General features: G+C 51.3%; 1 protein-coding gene across 5 annotated transcripts in view; it reads left to right on the top strand.

The window, feature by feature from the left end:
- The window catches only part of SLC43A2 (solute carrier family 43 member 2), a 42,076-nt gene that overhangs the window by 15,184 nt on the left and 11,963 nt on the right, over positions 1-14,929 (top strand). For all 5 annotated transcript variants that reach the window (XM_082443496.1, XM_082443497.1, XM_082443495.1 and 2 more), the window contains exons 6-9: positions 10,434-10,526; positions 12,102-12,235; positions 12,319-12,521; positions 12,957-13,103. In XM_082443496.1, the coding sequence (XP_082299622.1) occupies positions 10,434-10,526; positions 12,102-12,235; positions 12,319-12,521; positions 12,957-13,103 (577 nt within the window). The remainder of the gene's footprint in view (positions 1-10,433; positions 10,527-12,101; positions 12,236-12,318; positions 12,522-12,956; positions 13,104-14,929) is intronic.

Raw genomic sequence — 14,929 nt, 5'->3', positions numbered from 1 at the left:
TTTACATAACCAGCTTCCTGCTAATGGACTTTTGGGTTGGTTTCCAATTTTTCTGATTTATGATGCTGCCGAAGTGAACATCCCTGTACGTGTATTTCTGTAAACTAAATTCCTGGAAGTGGGATTGCTGGGCCCCAGGATCAGCATGTTTTAAATTTTAATATAGATTGTCAAATGGTCTTCCCAAAAGGTTATACACAGATGCTAGCCTTCCAGAATGTCTGAGAGGTTTTCCTCCACACCCCTTCCGATACCCTGTCATTAATCTTGCAAACATTAGCCAGTCTAATCTGGTGAAAACTGATATACTAGGATTTAAAATTTTTTTCTTTGTTAGTGAGATGGAGCATCTTTTCACCTCTTTTTTGTGATCATTTGTATTTCTTCTGTGATTGCTTCTTTGTGTCATTTGTCTTTTTCTACAGGGTTGTTTCTCTCTCTTTTTGTGTGTGTTTTTGAGCACTCTTTCACATACAAAAAAATTAGTTCTCTTTCTGAGTGAGCAAGGGGTCTTACCCTAGGTTTTTTAGGCTTCTAGGTGGTCCATTAATAAGCTTCAGGAGGGCTGGGCACTCCGTTGAGATTCTCAGCAAGCAAGCAAATTGTGTGTGTGTCTTCACGCGCGCGCACACGTGCCATGCAGGTGCGTTTTTCTAGAGGAGGGTCTGTTGCTTTCATCAGCCTCTAGTAGGTCTGTGTGAAGCCAAACGCACTGCAGCAGGAGTGTTCCTGTTAGCTCTTGGCTCTCCCAGAGGGAGGTAAAGGCTGCACAGGCCAGATAGTGACCAGGCAAGAAAACCATCTAATCATCACCTGAAGCATTTGGTTAGCAGGCATCTGTTTAAGGGAGGCTGGTGGCTTGTCCTCTAAGGTCCCCATTCTTGGATCTAGAGCAGAGGTCAGCAAACTGCTGCCCCCAGGCCATGTCCAGACCACTGCAGGTTTCTGTAAACAAAGTTTTACTGGCACAGAGCCACTCCCACTTGTTTCTTTTGTGCTGTGGCAGCAGAGTGAAGTCGTTGTACAGAGACCACATGGCCTGCAAAAGCTAAAATAGTTACTCTCTGTCCCTTTACAGAAAAGATCCAACAACCTTTGGTCTAGAGGCACCAAGAAGCTGCTCAATCACAACTCCCTGTTGGAAAGCAGGGGTTGACACCCACCCCCAGCCCCTGCTCACTCCCCTTCTAGTTTCATGGCCCAACTCCCTAAGCACTTTTTTTTTTTAAGGTGTTTTTTTTTTTTAATTTACTTGTTTTTGGCTGCGTTGGGTCTTTGTTGCTCTGCGCGGGCTTTCTCTAATTGTGGTAAGCGGGAGCTACTGTTCTTTGCGGTGCGCGGGCTTCTCATTGCGGTGGCTTCTCTTGTTGCAGAGCACGGGCTCTAGGCGCCCAGGCTTCAGGAGTTGTAGCTCGCGGGCTCTGGAGCGCAGGCTCAGTAGTTGTGGCGCACGGACTTAGTTGCTCCACGGCATGTGGGATCTTCCTGGACCAGGGCTCGAACCCGTGTCCCCTGCATTGGCAGGCAGATTCTTAACCACTGCGCCACCAGGGAAGCCTCCTAAGCACTTTTTATGTCATCTGTTTCCTCCTCCCCACGCTGCCCCTGGCCTGAGGGACCTCCTTGGGCATTCCTCTGTCCCGTGAGGCCTCAGATAAGGAGCCTCTCCAGAACAGACCCCAAAAGGGGAACAAGAAGCAGGTCAGTGAGGGCAAGGCTGGAGCTCTTGGGCAATGTTCCTGGGCTGGCCGAGGCTTCTGCTGAGCAGAGCTGAATCTCGTTCTGACACAGCCCAGGCCTTTAAGAAAGCAGAACTATAAGGATCGGCTCCCGGAGACGCCGAGCTTGCAGCACAACGGTACTTTCTGTTTGGGTCTCCCACCCATGTTCTAATTGTGGGGACAAAGGAGTCTCCAGGGTCGCCTTTAGGAGCTTCCTAAATCAAATCTCCTACAACAGCTCTGGGGCCATGGGTAATCACTCCGTTATAACCTGGGAATCTGGGGGGAATGTTGCCAGGGAAACCTTAATTGGGGGACTTTCTGAGTCCCAAGGGGTTTTGTGTTGCATGGGCTGTGGTATAAATAAAGATGACCAGAGACAGTGAGCTGCTACCCCCATTGGTGGAGAGGGGGCCCCAAGTTGGCAGAATGCCTTTTCCCCACAGGCCTGTAGACCTCCCTACAGTGCCGGAGAGGTGTGTACTCATAGGTGATCCTGCCCCCTAGAGCAGAGACTGGATCCCATGCCAGGTGGGCTGCTTAATGGCTAGAACTGGCTTTCCCAGGTCCCTGCCGCAGAGGGCCCCGGGCAATGCGACACCCTCAGAGGAGGAGGGTGCGGGTCATTGGTGGTGCAGGGCACACCCCGAGGTGCCGAGCCTCAGCCTCCCCCCGGACATCTGGACAGCACACTCTGGTCTGTTTGCTCAAGGCCTCGCATTTGCACAAGTCTTTAACTCGCTTCATTGGGTTGAGGAAAACACCAGCCGGTGGCCGAGGCGGCATCTCTGGGCCGCCATCCGACGATCCGGGGCCAGGGTTGCTTAGAGATGGGAACAGATGCCGCCAATGTTGTGAACATGTCATTTCCACTTCATTACTCTGACCCCTGTCAGTGTGGGTGAGACGGGGAGTTCTGAGCTGAAACCCTCCCAGAAAGGTGATTACAAAATGTTGCCAGGCTCCTTAGTGAAAAATTTCTCTGTGAGCTTTCCCTATTTGATTCATTGAAGTCTTACTCTGAACCTGAGGAAGAAGTGATCCCACGGGAGTTGGGATCTGGGTTTGAAGAGAAATAAATATCCCTCTTCAAACACCTGAGAGAAGGGGAGGGAAAGGATTCGGGGTACAGCAGTGAAGCAAATGCCCCCTGGGGGTGTGTGTGGGAGTTTAGCATTCCTGCTCAGGCCAGGAGAGGGTCCCCAAGGCATCCTACGTGCCCCAGGTGCCAGGCGAGCAGGACTCTCCCAGTGCCCAGAGCCAGCTCTGCCTCTGGGTTTCTGTTCTGAGCCTTGAGAACCCAGAGCAGTCAGCTGATCACCGTTGGCCTGGGAAAAATTCCCCCATCAGAGTGCTCCACATTCCGAAGTTGCCCCAGCACGTGACTCGTTCAGGGGTGGACAGAACGTGTCGTGGGGACATCGGGGATGGACCTGGCTGGGAAAGCAGATGAGGTGACTGGGGGTGTGGAGCCCCTCCTCCCCACCCCTTCAGCAGTGGAGCGGAAAGGTGACCACAAGGACCTTCTCCGGGCAGTGTGTGCTTGGAGCTGCTAGTTGTGAAGGGTTAGAAAAGAGCCTGGCTTTGCTGAGTCCGCTTGTCCCGACTGGCACCTGGATCCTGGCCTGTTCAGGTTGCACAGAGCTCTGCGTGTGTACCGCTGCCACCTGAGGACAAGGCTCACCTCTGGAAGGCGCCTGAGGGCCAGAACGCCAGCCCCTTGCCCACCCGGGGCGGCATGCGGCTGCTCCCTGACGACCAGGGGGAGCCCCCAGCTGGTGGGCTGGGGAGATCACTGATTTGGAAAGTCGGTGCCAGGTGTCTACACAGCAGCTCTTCTGTCCCGCCTGCCAGCAAGCCCCAGGCCTGAGTTGGGGGCCCCTGGGAAGAGAGACATCTTAAAGAGGGTCCTCCAAGGAGGACAGCCCACCCTCACCGTGCTGGAGCCTAGGATTCTGGTGATTCTCATCCAGTAGCAGCGCTCTGTGGCCAGCACTCCAGGGGAGGGGCCATCTGCAGCTGCTGTTTTCCCCTCTGGGAAGGTCACACAGCCTGTTTACAGTGCAGCCCAGGGGCTGAGAGAATGAGTCACCACCGGCTCACGCAGGGATGGCCTCCGCATGTGAGCCAGGCCAGCACGGAGGGCCGGTTCTGCCTGGCTGAACCCCCTCCAGCCCTAGTCCTCCCCGAGGCAGCAGGGGTGGTGGTGGGAAGCACCCAGAGCCCGGGAGGGGGCCTGCGCCCCCCACCTGCAAGTGCAGTTGTGAGCCCAGGGTCAGGAAGCCGCCCCTGCTGAGTGTTTTCCCCGCATCTGTCATTGCAGCTCAGCTACAGCTTCCTACTTGGCAGAAGACATGGTTCTTCCCCCTCCGCCCGACCCTCAAGCCGGTACTAGGGCACTCTGCTCAGTACTCAGCCACCACTCACTCTATCACCAGGGCTTCTGAGTGGCCATTGTGTACAGCGGAGGTCAGGCAGAGGCAGAAGGAGAGAGGAGGGAGGGAGGGAGGGAGGGAGGGTCATGTGGAGACCAATGGGGGAGGAGACTCAGACAAGAAGATGAAACAAGAGAGTCTACAGCCAAATGCAAGTCCACCTGACAGTGTGGCCCTGGACTGTGGGGAGGTCGGCCGAGGAAGGTCAAGGGGAGAGAAGGAGGCAGGTAGGTCTAAAAGGAGCATCGGAAAGGATAAAAGAAATCTCTAGTGGGGAGAGCAAACAGAATGCTTAATAAGGGACACAGAGAGGTGTGAGAGAGAAGGGTAATTGCCTTGGTCCCCCAAATCAAGTGTGTACCCTTCAAGGGCCATGTGAGCTGTCCAAGACACAGAGTAACCCAGTGACTATAAACATAAGCTTGACCTGCTTTGAATTCCAAATTTGACCCTTACCAGCTTGGGGGAGTCCCTTGGCTTTTCTAATCCTAAAGTTTTGTACCATTAAGTGAGGGTAATAAGTGACACCTGGGGCTTCCCTGGTGGTGCAGTGGTTAAGAATCTGCCTGCCAACGTGGGGGACACGGGTTCGAGCCCTGGTCTGGGAAGATCCCACATGCTGTGGAGCAGCTAAGCCCACGTGCCACAACTACTGAGCCTGCGCTCTAGAGCCCACGAGCCACAACTACTGAGCCCGCATGCCACAGCTACTGAAGCCCGCGCACCTAGAGCCCGTGCTCTGCAACAAGAGAAGCCATCGCAATGAGAAGCCCGCACACCGCAATGTAGAGTAGCCCCCGCTCACTGCAACCAGAGAAAGCCTGCATGCAGCAACAAAGACCCAGCACAGCCAAAAATAAATAAATAAATAAGTTTATTTTTTTTTTAAAGTGACACCTATCTGGTAAGGATGTTTTGAGGGCTTTTAGGATAATAATAGTTGCTATTATAATAATAATACTATTATATGATTTAGTATATTAACATAACTATGTTACATTATTATATAACTTAACAATAAGGAAAAATCCTCTGATCGAGCTACTCCTGGGCACAGCAAATGGGGGAAATTTCCCCTGGCAGGCATGACAGCTTTGGGAGGAAGGGAAGGAAGTAGCTTAAAGGATAAAACACAATTAGTATTAACATATGAAAAATAATTAACGCCCTCAGGGAAACCTTCTCATCTCCTGTGCTTGCTATTTTGTGACCACACATTGACTACTGCCAGGATGTTTATGCTTTGGGTTTTGCTGGTCAAGGTCATCCTTGATACTGTTTTCAGAGAGAGTTCATCTGACACAAATGTTAGGTAGTCCCTAAAAGCTGAAACAGACTTTGACTACCTATTTAAGCACTTATATTGGTTAAAAAAAAAAACAAACCCACCACGAACTAAGAAGGTAAAGGACAAACTAAGAAAACGTACCTACAGTATATGGACAAACTGTGAGGGTCTTTAATATATAAAGAGCCTATGACAAATCAATATGAACAAATTAACATCCTCATAGGAAGAAAGGACAATAGGAATATAAATGAGGAATATAAATGACTGATTTTAAAAACCGTAGAAAAAATGTTCAAAGTCATTAACAATCAATAAATGTAAGTTTTTTCAATTTCAATTGGTGTAAGTTTTCTGAAAGGCAGTTTGGCACAGAGTATCACAAAAACTTAAAAATGTGTATTCCCTTTTGCCAAATGATTCTACCTTGGGGAATTTACCTTAAGGAAATCATAGCTATATGCATGTATGTTTATTTTCAAGAATGTTCATTAAAACGTTATTTATGATAAAAATTAAAAAGGCTCTGAGAACATCAGAGAAATGGTTGTATAAATTATAGACCATCCAGAAAAGGAAATACCAGATAGTTGTTACAAATTATGTTGAAGATGAATACTAAATTACAAAATATTTGTAATATATCAAGTAAAAAAGAAAAAGTTTATAAAATAATATGTAGCATATGATCCCAGTTTGGTTACAAAGCTATAGGTATTTATGGGAAAAAGATTGAAAGGAAATATATCAAAATGGTAACATGGCTATATCAGGGGAATTTTTATTTCATTCTTTTTTTAAAATTTATTTATTTATTTATTTTTGGCTGTGTTAGGTCTTCGTTTCTGTGCTAGGGCTTTCTCTAGTTGAGGCAAGCGGGGGCCACTCTTCATCGCGGTGCACGGGCCTCTCACTATCGCGGCCTCTCCTGTTGCGGAGCACAGGCTCCAGACGCGCAGTCTCAGTAGTTGTGGCTCACGGGCCCAGTCGCTCCGCGGCATGTGGGATCTTCCCAGACCAGGACTCGAACCCGTGTCCCCTGCATTGGCAGGCAGACTCTCAACCACTGCGCCACCAGGGAAGCCCCCTATTTCATTCTTTATGTGTACTTTGTTCCAGATGTTTTACAACGGACACGCATTGCTCTTCTAATCAGGAAAAATAATCGTAATTTAAATACAAGATGTACATGTTGGTAAGAAAGCTGCATAGTGTGGTTTGCCCTGAGGCTCTGTACACCCTAGGAATGGCCCTGCTGACTAAAATAACATGTTAGGGAGGAGAATTTTCAGGGTGTTGCAAAGAATGTTCCAGGCAGGGAGAGGCAGGGAAGCAAGGAGGGCAGCTGGAAGGTTACTGCCCTTTTCCAGGCATGAGGGCAAGTGTCTCATCCAGGACCAGATGTCAAGTCAGTCTCCTCTCCCAGCTTCCTGTTCTTGCCTGTCCTGGATCCAGTTCTGGGGAGAAGACTCCAGAAGATGAGGTCAGAGTTGCCCACTAGCCCCAAGCCCCTGTTGTTCTGTTCTAGCTTGGGTTAGGGTAGAAGGAAAAGGGCTACCTAGCAAGCAGTCTGCTGTTCAGAAGTATCCCCTCGTCCTGTCAAAAAGTTGGGGACACTCTTTTTGCCCAAAGGTGACTACTGCAACAAAACTGTTTCCTGGCTTGACTGCACCAAGCAGCTCTTGTCCTCCATCTGCTCTTCTGGTGGGGTTCTAAGCCCTCTTTGACCCCTTTCTTCCTCCACATGCCCTGGCTGGAGTGGCATCCCAGGCTGGAACAGTTTCCTCTTTCCATACAAGCAGAACTAATCTTTGGATTCTCCCTGGGGCAGATGTGGCCACAGAAATGCCTGAGGCTGCCTTGCTGGAGTAGCCAGCGTGGCACAGCCCAAATATGTGAGCTCAGAAACCGAGGCATGTCCTCTGAACCACAGCATACCTGGGAGGCAGGTGTGCAAAGAGTAAGATTGTGCACCTTTAGTGCTCACTTGGATGTGCCTGGGCACCCATGAGCACATCACATTTCCTCTGTCTTTGGCTGGGGGAGTTTCCATATGCTCCTTATCTCCCTCTGACCCTGTCTGAGAAGACTGAGTTGACACAGGGGGCTGGTAAGAAGAGCTCTTTGTGTGCTGGGGATTCTTCGGGTAGGCTGGAGAGCCACCCTGGCTTCATGCCATAGCATGGATTTGTTGGCCATACACTATAGATTTATTCATGTTCCTTTTAAATCCTGGGATCCCAAAACGTCTCAAGTTTCTTATTCATGTTTTTTTTTTCTTAACAGTGATATTGAGACGTAATTCACATACCATACAATTTACCTAAAGTATACAGTTCAATGGTTTTTAGTTTATTTATAGAGCTACACAGTCATCACCAGAATCAATCATATCACCCCAAATCACATCTCTGTACCCATCAGCATTTCTTCCTATTCCTCCCAGCTTCTTCTACCCCAACCCTAGGCAACCCCTAATCTAGTCTCTGTCTCTATGGATTTGCCTATTCTGGACATTTCATATGAATGGAATCATACAATTTTGTGCTCTTTCATGACTGGTTTCTTTCACGTAGCATAATGTTTTCAGGGTTTATCCATGTTGTATTGATAGCATGTATCGGTACTTCATTTGTTTTTGTGGCTGAATAATATTCCATTGTGTGAATATACTACATTTTGCTTATCCAGTCATTGATGGGCATGGAGGTTGTTTCCACTTTTTGTATATTATAAAGAATGGGGACTTCCCTGGCGGTCCAGTGGTTAAGACTCTGCGCTTCCACTGCAGGGGGTGTGGGTTCAATTCCTGGTCGGGGAACTGAGATCCTGCATGCCACAAGGTGCAGCCAAAAAAACAAAAAAAACAAAAAACACTGCTATAAACATTCATGTACACATGGGCATATATTTTCATCCCTCTTGGGTATATATATACCTAGGAGTGAAATTTCTGGGTCATATGGTAGCTCTCTGTTTAATTGAGGAACTGCCAGAGTGTTTTCCAAAGTGGCTGTGTACCATTTTGCATTCCTACCAGTAGTGTAGGAGGGTTCTGGTTCCTCTGTATCAGCACCAACATTTGTTATTATGTGTTGTGTTTTTTTTTTTATTATTATTATAACCACCCTAGGGGGTATGAAGCGGTATCTCATTGTAGTTTTAATTTGCATTTCCCTATGATTAATGATATTGAGTATCTTTTCATACGGTTATTGGCCATTTGTATGTCTTCTTTGGAGAAATGTCTATTCAGAAATGTCTATTTGCCCATTTTTTAAAATAAATTTATTTATTTTATTATTATCATTATTATTTTTTTGGCTGCGTTGGGTCTTTGCTGTGCGCAGGCTTTCTCTAGTTGTGGCGAGCGGGGGCTACTCTTCGTTATGGTGCGCAGGCTTCTCATTGCGGTGGCTTCTCTTGTTGCGGAGCACGGGCTCTAGGCGCACGGGCTTCAGTAGCTGTAGCATGCAGGTTTCAGTAGTTGTGGCGTGTGGGCTTCAGTAGTTGTGGCTCGTGGGCTCTAGGGCGCAGGCTCAGTAGTTGTGGCGCACGGGCTTAGTTGCTCCGCGCCATGTGGGATCTTCCTGGACCAGGGCTCGAACCCGTGTCCCCTGCATTGGCAGGCGGATTCTTAACCACTGTGCCGCCAGGGAAGCCCTATTTGCCCATTTTAAAAATGGTTATATATGTTTTTTTTTACTGAGTTGTAGGAGTTCTTTATATACTGCAGATACAGGTGCCCTATCAGATAGATGATTTGTACAAATTTTCTCTCTTCTGTGCGTCTGTTCGTTTTCTTGATGGTGTCTTTGAAGCACATTTTAAATTTTGATGATGCCCCTTCTTCATTTTTAATTGTGGTCAAAAGAGGCAGAAATGATGAGGGGCAGGTAGATAAACACATTCAAACCGCCTCCGTTCAGCAACAGCAGATTAGCTTGCGGGCAGCCATCACGTGGTCCATGTTTGATAAAACCCCAAAATGATTCCAGACAGAGGGGGAGGGGAACATATATTAGGTCCATATAAACACCTGAGTTCAGTGAAACAGGTTGGCAGATCCAGGGAGCGATTCTCAATGCCAGGGACCTTGTGGGTGTGGCTGGGAAACCTTCACCACGTGGTACGAGCTCCCCACAGGTTAGCAAGAGCAGCCAAGACTGCCGTTTGGGGAGGATGCACTTTGCCCCATGTCTGTTTGGATCCATGACCGAGTTGCCATATTATACCATGTCTGGATTTGTATGGAATCACTGGGGGTTTTAGCTTCGCAGTCGTGTTGAGTGGACCCAGAACAAGCTGCTGTGAGATGGGAAGAGCGGCCTCACAGGGAAGAGAGCCTGAGCCTCTCTTGCCATTGCTCTTTCCAGATGGAAAAGGGGAAAGCCCTCCTTGGACCTAGAAATTCAGACATAGGACTTCCAGGCCAGCCCCCTCGTCCATGCTGGGGGCTGTAGAATTCTGATTGGCACCTTCCGGAGACCTACTCTTCTCAGAACCAAAAGCAGCCTTTGCTGACATCTGGTCCTTTTGGGACACTGATATTTTTATTTATAAAATGATGATCTCATCCTCACATAGATTCTTACTTCTAACAGCCTCGCTGCCTTTGAAGGTTGCCTCAGGCTCCCAGCTTGCTTGCTGGCATCTCCTTGTAACCCTGCAAAGGCGGAAGGACCTGGCTTGTGCCGGAGAAGAGAGGAGGGATGCTTGCCAGCCAGGAAGTCTACCAGCTCTGTCTTCATGTGCAGAGTCTGAGTTCTGTATTACTCTCCTCCCCTTCCTTTATCAACCGCAGTCTGGGAAGAAAAAACTTTCAGTTAGCCGAGATTACCCCTGGACTGATGCCCCCGTGAATTACGCAGGGAGGAGAGCAGATAAGAAATGGTGCCTGAGGATGCCGTGATTCTTTCTTCCCCTCCTCTTTCATCCGTCCCTTGCCTGTTCTCTCAGCAGAAGTCTCCCTTGCTTCTTATCTTTCAGCTGCCCAACATGTTTGGTGACCTTCGGTCCACGTTTATTGCCTTGATGATTGGATCCTATGCCTCCTCGGCAGTCACCTTCCCAGGAGTCAAGGTGAGGGTGTGTACTAGTGTCTGAGCAGAGGCCTCTTTTAAGACTCCTTCAGCGCTCCCAGAAGAGGGAAGTCATTGTGGGCGCTGGGGCCCCCCCTTCCCCCAAGCCCCACCTGGGGGAAGGAAGCACCTGGGCACCATGGGGGTAAGAAAAGAAACCTGCTGGGCCGGGGTTGGGGGAGGGGGGGTGGGGGGTTGGGAAATCCAAGCATATGACTGCAAGGTGTGACTGAAGGCTGCCTTTGCGTTTCAGGGCTGGGGACAGAAAGGGGCTGAGTGTTTGTCCCCAGTCTTGAGTCTTAACTCTAGCCCCCCCCACCCCCAGGTCTGTTGTTGTTGGGCTGTATTGCTCCCCACTGCCAGAGCGCTGCTCTCAGCCAAGTTGGTTCAGCTGTTTCCCTCCCAGGCAGGATTCTGAGCCCGTGGAAGTCACACAGGGTCAGGATGGAGCAAACACCTCACTGTTCATCAGTCCCAGTTCCTGCTCCAAATCCTGTTGCTCCTGAAAGGGCTTCAGAAGGGGCTTCTCCCTTCTGTGGCACCAGCACCAAATAAATCCCCTTTCCTGAGAGGTCCAAGGGGGAGAGGCCATAGGGCAGGAGGAGGAGGAGTAACAGGAGGCGTGGGCCAGGGACTTCCCTGGGGGTCCAGTGGTGAAGACTCCACGCTTCCACTGCAGGGGGCACGGGTTCGATCCCTGGTCGGGGAACTAAGATCCTGCATGCCACACAGCGCGGCCGAAAAACAAAACAAAACAAAACAAAACAAAAAGTCATGGGCCGGCCACCTGGGCATCGAGGTGCTTGGAGGGGCTGGGGCCAGACGTCTGTGGATTTTAGGGATCCTCGAGTTCCTGGAGCGCAGAGGAGCCTACAGGTTCCCCCTCCTCCTCTTCTCCATGTCTAACTGCTGGTCCCCTCCCTGGGTAGCTGGGCCGCTGTCTGCCACTACTCTGGGGACTCTTGTGCTGGAAATCAATGGCAATAATGACATTAACAGGCTTGCAGGCTTCTCACCTGTCAGGCCCTGTCCTGAGCCCTCTACCCGCTTGACCCCCACCTCGACACCATGAGGGTACATGCCAGTGTCACACCCATTTCACAGAGGAGCAAAGCGAGACTTCCAACTGTTCATTCCTTGAGTATTTTTTGGGTACCTACCGTGTGTATGCTTCAAGGTACCAGAGAAACATCAGTGGACAAAGCTGGAGGTTCCTCTCAGGGAGCTGGCCTAATAACAGATGAGGAAATGAATCAAGAAGTCAAAACTCTCAGCCAGGGCTGTTCACTGTGAGCCAGTGATGTGACAGTGATGGGTGGTCTGGGAGGGCCTCTCCAAGGAGATGACATTTGGTCCAAGCTGGAGCCATTTGGTCCAGGGCGAGCTAAGATTATTGGAATGCACGTGCCTGACGACCAATCACCCAGGCTGCTGGGGCCATGCCTCCCCTCGCAGCTGAGTGCAGGGAGAACAGGACTGCTGGGTGCCCCTACCCGCTGTCCGCTCCGGCTTCCCTCTGCTAGCTCTGCCCTCTGCCCTGCCCCGACTCCAACCGCTACCCCGTTGTGCCTCTCAGGTCATCTACGACTTCGGTGCCTCCTTCATCATCATCCTCGTGGTCTGGGCCGGCTGCTCCGGGCTGGTTTTCCTCAACTGCTTCTTTAACTGGCCCCTGGAGCCCTTCCCGGGCCCAGAGGACATGGACTACACGTAAGTGGGCTTGCGGTCTGCCCCCACCCCTACGCCGGCTAGGGGCCCTGGCAGCGCGACAGACACTCTCCTGTGGCCTCCAGGGTGAAGATCAAGTTCAGCTGGCTGGGCTTTGACCACAAGATCACTGGGAAGCAGTTCTACAAGCAGGTGACCACGGTCGGGCGCCGCCTCAGCGTGGGCAGCTCCATGCGGAGCGCCAAGGAGCAGGCGGCACTGCAGGAGGGCCACAAGCTGTGCCTGTCCACCGTCGACCTGGAGGTCAAGTGCCAGCCCGATGCCGCAGGTACCCGCGTGCGGGCCCCGCCTCCCAAGCCTGCCTGAGCCGTCAGCAGGGGCTTCTGAACCCACACCCGCACCCCAGCGACAAGGAGGGGGCGGCCGGTCCAGATGCGGAAGCTGCAGCCCCCTCGGGGGGACCAGCGCCTGCTGAGGGCTTTGTGGGTACCATCTCCCTTAATCCCCATTTCATCCCCAAAGGGCTGGTGGCACCATCCAGCCTGCCTTACAGACGAAGGGTCGGCGAGGGTGAGGGACTCACGCAGCCTGTTTCGTACGGCTGGGTGGCCTAACCCCTGCGCCCAGCCGTCCACCTCATCCAGCGTGATTGGGTGGGCAGAGCAGGGCTCTCAGCCCCACGCGCCCAGCCCCTGGGTGGCGGGCGGGCCGCGGCCACAGCGGCACGGCCCGGTTCTCCCTGAGCACCCCCTTCTCCCCGCAGCGGCCCCCTCGTTCATGCAGAGCGTGTTCAGCCCCATCCTGCTGCTCAGCCTGGTCACCATGTGCGTCACTCAGCTGCGCCTCATCTTCTACATGGGCGCCATGAACAACATCCTCCAGTTCCTGGTCAGCGGCGACCAGGACGTAGGTAGGTGGCCTCCAGGCCCCAGGGCGCAGCCCATGAGCTGCGGTCATTCCTGCCCGCCTGAGGTTAAGCCCACTGCCCGGCTGGCTGGAGGGTGTTGGGCTGGGCTGGACCAGCAGGGCCATGAGATGGCAGAATCCAAGGGCCTGATTGTGTGTCAGAGCCATTTCATCACAGCCGGGCCCAACTGTCCTTTCATGTCCCCGTCAGAGTTTCCCGGTTTAGGAGGGAGGAGAGGACTAAAATAACTACGTGTGTTTGGGGTGTGGGGATGTGTTTTTTGTTGCCTGAGTGGGACAGTTGACGTGTGTGTTTGTAAATGAAAACAGTGCACAGAATGCGGTACTCCACCTGAGAGCTTGTTGAAAGACTATCAGTCAAACCCAACGCCAAGAATTCTCCGGGAAACCGCAGGGGTGCCGCGTGGAGAGGCTGGGGGCCGAGATGGGGGCTGGGCTACTGCGGCTGGAGACTGGGGCTCCTGGGCCTGCACCGGATCTGTGCCCTGAACTGGGAAGCAGAGCCAGGTGGAGCCTTCCTCGTGGGTAATCCAGTCCAGGCTTGTTACTTCTGGTAAACAGAACTGATAACCCACCTGCCACTTTTCCAAAAGAACACACAAGCTGATTAGAGGTTTTGATTCTACAAAGAAAGTCAGTACTTCCTCAGGGCCTGAGCTGAGTCAGCTTTAGTTATCCCTAAGCGGGACAAACACATCTGGTAAATCCTTTTTATTGGCTGTCTCATTGGTGTGCAACTTTTTGGTTGGTTCCGCCCCCCCCCCCACCGCCCCGCCCCAGGAAGATCTGCTAGGCATTGTAAGTTTTTAAAGAGAATGAGAAACCCGGCCTTAAGAAAAGGGGAAGGTGACAAAGAGGCACAGATAATGCAGGTTCTACTCCAAAAATGGGTGTTCGGACGTGAAGCAATGTGGAAAAACCCTATCACGCGCCCTCGCAAAAATTCGTAGCAAACGCAAGGATAGGAAGAAAAATAACCTGTAGCTTTGTTTCATCCAATGATATATATTTCTATATTTCTACCACAGGGACCCTTTTATTATGTAACATTCATTAAAATCTGTGTGCCACGCTTTGGGGAGAGATGACCTATCGTGTCTATTTGCCCTCTATTGTAAACCCTGAGGCCCAGACAGGTGGAGACTCTGACAGGTACAGAGAAGGGCCCTCACTGGCCCTTGGAAGGCAAATCTCCCCGCTGCTGAGTCATGGCCTTTTACTCTCTGAGAACTCTTTTGCTGCCCAAGAGGCATTTTTTCCATCTGTTTCCCGCATTCAAAAAGTCAATTTCAAGAAGTAGAGGAAGTTGGGCCAGGAAGTTCGGTCTGCAGCTGACAGGGCATTGGTTTTCCCCATCCTCCTCCTGTGGGCAGTTGTGCCTGACATCACACACACACACACACACACAAACACACACATCTGGCTATCAGGGCCAGGGGGCCAGTAGATGGACGGGAGACCAGCGCTGGCTAGTGAGATACTTGGGCTGGGTGTGGGGTGGATTCTTTGCCCTTGGAAGGAACAAGGGCAGCGAGGCCCAGGTTCTGCCAGGTCTTCTGCACCCACGCCGCTTTCCCATCACGGTCCCCCGCAAACACCACAGGCCTGATTCACCAGCCCGCCTGTGACAAGGCACCAGCTGCACACAAGTGAGGCCCCAGCCGGCAGGAAAACGTCCGCAGACACCCGCGCTGGGCACTCTTGAGAGTCGGGGCTTGGTGGGAAATGGCGTGTGAGCTGGGCCCAGAGCTAGCCTGCCTCCGTGCCCCATCCCCCTGTAACAACCTTTGACATTTCTGCTGCTGACTT

Source organism: Balaenoptera physalus (genome assembly GCF_965194825.1).
Source record: "Balaenoptera physalus genome assembly, chromosome: 20".
NCBI classification, from domain to species: Eukaryota; Metazoa; Chordata; class Mammalia; order Artiodactyla; family Balaenopteridae; genus Balaenoptera; species Balaenoptera physalus.
Note: the sequence above shows the minus strand (reverse complement) of the source record. Positions and strands in the feature narration are given on the sequence as shown.